The sequence below is a fragment of the Sinohyriopsis cumingii genome, chromosome 19 (assembly GCF_028554795.1).
Source record: "Sinohyriopsis cumingii isolate HCF-2022 chromosome 19, ASM2855479v2, whole genome shotgun sequence".
NCBI lineage: Eukaryota > Metazoa > Mollusca > Bivalvia > Unionida > Unionidae > Sinohyriopsis > Sinohyriopsis cumingii.
This window is the reverse complement of record NC_142979.1, coordinates 60,046,530-60,053,172: the sequence shown is the minus strand read 5'-3', so window position 1 is coordinate 60,053,172 and position 6,643 is coordinate 60,046,530. Positions and strand designations below refer to the sequence as shown.

Sequence of the window (6,643 nt, the reverse complement as noted above, 5' to 3'; positions counted from 1 at the left end):
GAAACAGAATGCAAAACAGTTTCTTGAGGTGTCAATGCAAGAGATTAGTCTGAAATTATGCCAACCAAGGGGCCATTTTAGACTATGTTGGAAAATGATTTAGTTGACTTAAAATAATTTAGTACAGACAAATATTCAATCTATGATTTTGTGTTAGCAAACGTAGCTATCTTTTGTTAACCATTTTTTATTGTGTGACCATTTATTGGTGTCGCAAAACCTGTCGTAAACTAGTCATTAATTTGTGAGTCTATTTTCTGTCCTTATTTTTTATATTATGGATTACTGGACGAGTGTATTTTAAATGCTGTATGCAACAACAATAACAACAACAACTACTGCTACTACTATTATTACTACTACTACTACTAATAATAATAATAGAAAGAATAGCCATTTGTCCCTTACCACTATAGGAAGGAGAGCAGAGTGTGTCAGATAAACAGCGGGAGATTGGCAAACTCCATCATGGCTCCCACTTATGTTAGCACGGGAAGTACGCTCTATTTGGATTATATCGGGTACATTGAGATTACAACAACGACAACGACATCCACAACCACTAAGCCACCGGGAAAGACTACTACAGGTGGGTAAAACATTGTCGCCACCCGCTAAAGAAATTGTATCGTTATATTTCTATATAAATATTGTATAATTTATCTCTATCTCTTTTTATTGAACATCGTTTCACTCTGCATGAATACCTGTTTTGGGCATTCAAATAAGTCTAGAACAACTTGAGATGAAAGGACAGTGATATAGGCTAGATCAGAGGTGGGCAAACTTTCCAGTGCAAGTGCCTTAAGCAAAATTTACACCTTGTCGCGGGCTGCATAGTTCATTAAATAAAATAATTAATACTTAAAAAAAAGGTTTTTCTAAATAACATCATAATTAATTTTCAGTTGTTAATATGTTGTTAATATTTGAAAACTTAAACTTCAAAAGAAGCACATTTATTAGATTAACAGAGTAACATAAACAGAGTCAGTGCGAATGATGACTTGTTCCTAGGCCGCATGAAAACCCTTGGCGGGCTGCATGCGGCCCGCGGGCCGTAGTTTGCCCACCCGTGGGCTAGATGCAACAGAAAGCGCAAAACAACACGATTACATCTGTAAACCTTTCGGACGAAAGCAACATTAGTCAATTTTTTTCAAGAGTATTTCTTGATTAATAATTCACAGAAAGAAGATAGCAATTAACACATAACACGTTTTTGTGAAAATATATATGTTCATGCCGTTAAGGGCTATTGGTAATACACACTTCAGCACAGGTTGGTGGGTGTGGATGCTCTGATTGTGAAAATGGCTTAACATTGTGGTAATATGGATGTCCATTTCATTCAGTTAAGTATCATACAACATTTAGCAGTGAGTTTATGAAAGAATAACTTATAATAAAAAATATCTCACCTTTTTTGTCCACAAACTCGTATGCATTGTACAATGATGTAAATTATTATGTACATTGCTATGATGTAAATTATTATGTACATTGCTATGATGTAAATTGCTAGACTCAGTGTGATATTTAAAAATGAATCTTTTCAAACTATACAAAACTGTTGAAAAATATGTAAAACGTATGAACATATCGACGAATATCGCAGTCGTGTTGCTGCAAGACAGAATGAGGTTTTGTTTTCGTATTCCACTTTAAATTACTAATTAAGGTCCGAGACATTGTAATCAACTCACTACACTATTTTGAAGTTTTATTGAGGAAACACTGTATATTTTATTATTAGATAAACAGAGTTTAATATTTATGCACATTGTATATACATTTTAAAAAACTAAGGCTCCAAAAAGATCGTTACACACATTTTCTTATTATAAATAAAGTCGTTCATGTATGATTATTAAATGGACAGTAGTTCATCTGTGTGTGTGTGTGTGTGTGTTTTCAACAAAAAGTTATGGTTGTTTCTTCCTCAAGCATATCAAAACTGGAAATTATTCAGCTCGTTTCAGATAAAATTCGTATGAAATGGACAGTCATGTATGATACTCTATGTCTTAAATTTCAGCTAACCCCTCAACGATATCTATTGGGGACCGGGTAATACGAGGCCCCACTTGGTCATGGAATACACAGGTAAGGAAGAGAACCACATAAATACAATACACGCTACAGAAATATGAAATTTATGATACTCACCCAAACATCACAATTTCGTAAAAATCGTTTTCAAAGCGTTTCTTACATTTTTATGATACTAGAACAGTTAGTGAAGAAATTAGTTATCTAAGTATATAAACAACATAAAATCGAAATGAGAAAAATAGAGGATTTATTTTAGTCTTAAAATGGCGTACAAATGTGCTGAAACAGCGTTATGGAGGCCCTATACCCATACGTACAAGTATTCAACGTTTTATAAATGGCTTTGATTTACTAAATTTTTGTATTTCAGAAATGAATGTGTATTTTCTATTTTTCAGTCATATCACTACGATGTCTGCAGTGTGGCAGTTTATAGTGATGTCTAGCACTGGGGCATCATGCCGCAGACATGTAGCATGATGTCCCACCCATTCACATTATACTGACACCAGGCCAACCATTCCTAACACTAACCTCGTAATGCTGAGCGCCAAGCGAGGCAGCTGTTAGTGCCATTTTTGTAAGTCTTTGGTATGACTCGGCCGAGGATCACCCCCACAACCTCCCGCATCCAAGGCAAACGCTCTAACCACTAGGCCACCGGAGCGGTCCGCCAAAATAGTACATATTGCAAACAAGCATTTAAGACTCAATAAATATTAAATATCGTTAAAATATTGAGATTCAAAATAAATATTGAATGCTAATTATATTCTTACATTTTTAATTACAAAAGTATGATCAGACACTAAAATCATTGTGTCGTACGTATCAACAGTAAACAATGGCCTCCAAACAAGTTGGTGGTGTGGGGAAAATTTAGAACTTTTCACTATCCGGACGTGTTCTCCTTGCAGGAGACAGTAAGTGCATTATTTTCTTGTTGAGCATAACTTATTGTACGTAAAAACTAGTTATATCAACGTTTTACTGGTTTTCAATAATACTTGTGTACACCGCGTAGTGGAAATCTGAGGTGCCTCCAATACATAAATTGCCTCCAAAACAAAGATGGCGGACAGCGTGAAATACATTGAAAGTTGTACATAATATAAATGAAACAGAACATTCTTTGGCAAAACATCTTAGTTAACATAGTCTCAAAATACCCATCTGGACACGAAACTAATATTCATGTAAAATTCGTAATTATATATATATATATATATATATATATATATATATATATATATATATATATATATATATATATATATATATATATATATAGTAGCACACACAGCTAGGAAAAATATTCCGAGGACAAACAATGCTCAGGTGGCCCATCGTTGTCACGCGGGTTCACAATTTATTAATTAAATGTAAGTAGAGTAAGAGTATCATATTTAAACATGAATCAGTTGTGGACAGTTTGCTGCGGTGTGAACTGACGATTACATATTTGTGAAGTTAAGTGCGGTTTTTTTTTTTATAATTTTAGGACGGGTATCCTGGTTGTCCAGGGACGGTGACTCGCTTTGACAACGGATACTGGTGGGCCGTAACCTGGGACAGTGGCGGCTCCAACACATACAGGATGGGGGGCGGATACCAGGATCTTATCATCATAGGATAATCTACCACCCACATCCCGAGAGTCAATATGACAGTGGAACTGGAATTGGATAGCGACTTTGTGTTTAGATGCAATGCAGAATAATAGACATTCTAGTCATTGGAGTGCATATCAAACTTTATCACTGATCTTTATTTTATCTATCAAGTTTCTTGAACAATAACATTAGTGTGAGATTAGATATGGACTTTAATATCTATTTTCGTTTTGTACGAACTTTAAGCAATTGGTTGAATAATACAGATGTTTTTGCTCGCCTCCATTGTATTCAAGTAGGGTCACTCGTGTGAGATCTTATGTGATTAGGCTGGATAAACATCAGTGATTATCCATAATACTGTATACCCATGGGCAAACTTGACATATTTGTGTTTTGTTGCCAAAACCTGTGTTTGGTTCTGTGGAAATGAACGTCGTGCTTCAGCGCGAACATAGGAAAAACCATCGACCAACGGGAAACTAATGGCAAGCTGTCTCACGTACCCACGTTGGTTGAGTTGAGATTCGAACCCACACAGCCAGAGATGAGATATAAGTGATCTGTAAAGGCGAGTGCCTTACACCACTCGGCCACCTGCCTGAAACCACTCGGCCACCTGGGGTCCCCCCAGAAATGTGAGAACAGTGACAAAGTCACGCAAGATGAAGTAAAGGAACTGATAACGTAAGTTAAGTTTAAATTTCAACGATCAGATTAGCTGAAATCTAAATCTGACAAAAACTGACCACAGGGGCTGATCAAGTAGAGGAGGCAGTATTGGTGCCACCCCCTCCCCTGTAACAATGAGCGCGAAACGAACAGAACGTTTCCAAGAGTAGGTTTTCTTTGTAGTTAGATGGTTAAAATTATGTCCTTGAACCAAGTAGAATGCAGAAGTTACTGGGGTCTGTACTGACCCACATATTCTTCGCCTATCTACTTTTGCTTTCGCTCCACCTTCCTCCCGCCACTAAATGATATTTTTGTATCAGCCCCGACCCGTCACTGTCTTTGGTCTAAACTAACTTTAACACTATTGTTAGTAAAATAAGGGACATAGCGTTTTTCAAAAAATAAAAAATAAAAAAATAAAAAAATAAAATAAAAAAACAAATAAAACAACAACAACAACAACATCTGAGAACGAATATTAAGCTTTCACTACGTGTTTAAGCCAAGACAGTTATAACAATAAATTAGCAGGTCGGGAATTCACCTCCGTCAATGTGAGACCGTATTGAGTTATCTTCCCAATAGCTGGAGCCAGAAAAAAGGTCCCGATATCTGGTTTCCACTTTAGATAAATGTCGTGCCTTCTCTAACACTATAAAATTCAATAACAACTAAATAAAAATACAAAATGTCTTCTTACTATTTAAAGTCCTGATCAAATTGTTTATTTTTACGTCAAATTACTTTAAATATTGTTTGTTTTTCCTGATGATAAAATTGCTTATATTGGAATGGGAAACAAAAGTTATTGGGATTTGAAATAAAAATTTAAAATTACAACATCAAATCTGAGAATGACTGTTTATAGTATTAAAAATAATCTCTACAATAAAGCTAACCTTTCATTACAGTTTTGCAGTTGGTTTAGTAGTGTACAAAAACGCAAATGCTTGTCTTTTTACACAGAGTATATTTAGGCAATCACGACCTCGTCATTTGAATATGAAAATTAAGGCATATTTACAACTCATACGTACCCCACCCACTAAATATCTAATAAATTCTTCACAATAAATCGATGGCACGTGGATTATATACTCTAAGGGAAATGCACATGTTAAAAAACAGTTATAGAAAAGAAATCACAAACTAGTCATGTTGAAATTGAAAATTTAGACATGCGCGATACAACATGCTTGACGCCTGGTTCCGGTAAGTGAAAGCATTTAGTTTATTAGGGTCTTATCCTTCATCTTGCATTACAAGTGTCTAATTTCGTCATCACATAATTTCTCAAAATGATTCTTTGAAAATCTTGGGAACACATTTTAACATGTTATTGGTTACACATTGTTAGTTTTAAAACAAAAATAGCAGGCTAGAATGATTTTCTTCGCTATCAAAGACAAGGGTCTAAAAACGATAAAAACTGAATCAATCACCTACTCGAATGAGTCAGCGGTGTTTGGTTGTTTGAATGCCAGTTATGAAATCATGTTGAAATGATCCATAACACGTATTCTTTTTTTAATGCAGCTATCAGAATGTATGATGTTCCAATTTTTGACAATGGTTGTGATTAATATTTGCTAATCGATCGATAACACGATCTTCCACGCAGACAACTAAGCTACTCGTTTTTCTAAATTCCTCTCTGAGTGATGGTAACGTTTGTGATCATTTGACAGAAACATTTTGAAAGCATGATCAAAATGCTATTGATTCTTTGATTGTATAATAGAAAGCAAACCGAAAGTAATGATCGGTCTCTTTGTTACATGCTGCCACCTAATTTAAATAAAGGGTCGCTACTGACTACAGTCCACCATGATCGCTCGATATTGGTTACTTCCTCTTAATTTGATAGCTATCACCATTATAAGATCCCGCCTATCAAATTTATCAAACCGTGTTTTAAACTACGTCTGTGTTTGTTTCAGCTATGTTTTCCTTACAAAGAAACTGTTTCACCACAATAACATCTTCTGGCAATAAAACGTGTGCATACATCAAACTGACAAAGTTTCTCAATGTGAATAAAAGGTGTATATCTTTTTCTTTTTCCTTTTTCTATTTATTAAATCAAAATAAGATTTTTTAAGAACGTACTAGTATCTTTTTCTGGGTAAAATAACAATTGCCTGCATTAAATAAATGAATAACACAATAACAAATAAATAAAATAACTATTTATGTAATACAGTGTTGTTCTTGTTCAGGATGCTGGAAACTTATGTTTGATTTAAAATGCTTTTTTGTATAAAAATAAAATTAAAAATTCTGTACGAATTAGATTTCAT

The 6,643-nt window shown here is 34.7% G+C and overlaps 1 protein-coding gene across 1 annotated transcript; it reads left to right on the top strand.

Moving 5' to 3' along the window:
- Positions 1-422: 422 nt before the first annotated feature.
- On the top strand, positions 423-6,398 carry LOC149775794 (E3 ubiquitin-protein ligase mind-bomb-like). Its single transcript, XM_089943238.1, has 3 exons — positions 423-589; positions 2,039-2,106; positions 3,557-6,398. The coding sequence occupies exons 1-3, from the start codon at positions 469-471 to the stop codon at positions 3,689-3,691; spliced, it is 324 nt and encodes a 107-aa protein (XP_089799364.1). The 5' UTR covers positions 423-468; the 3' UTR covers positions 3,692-6,398.
- Positions 6,399-6,643: the final 245 nt, after the last annotated feature.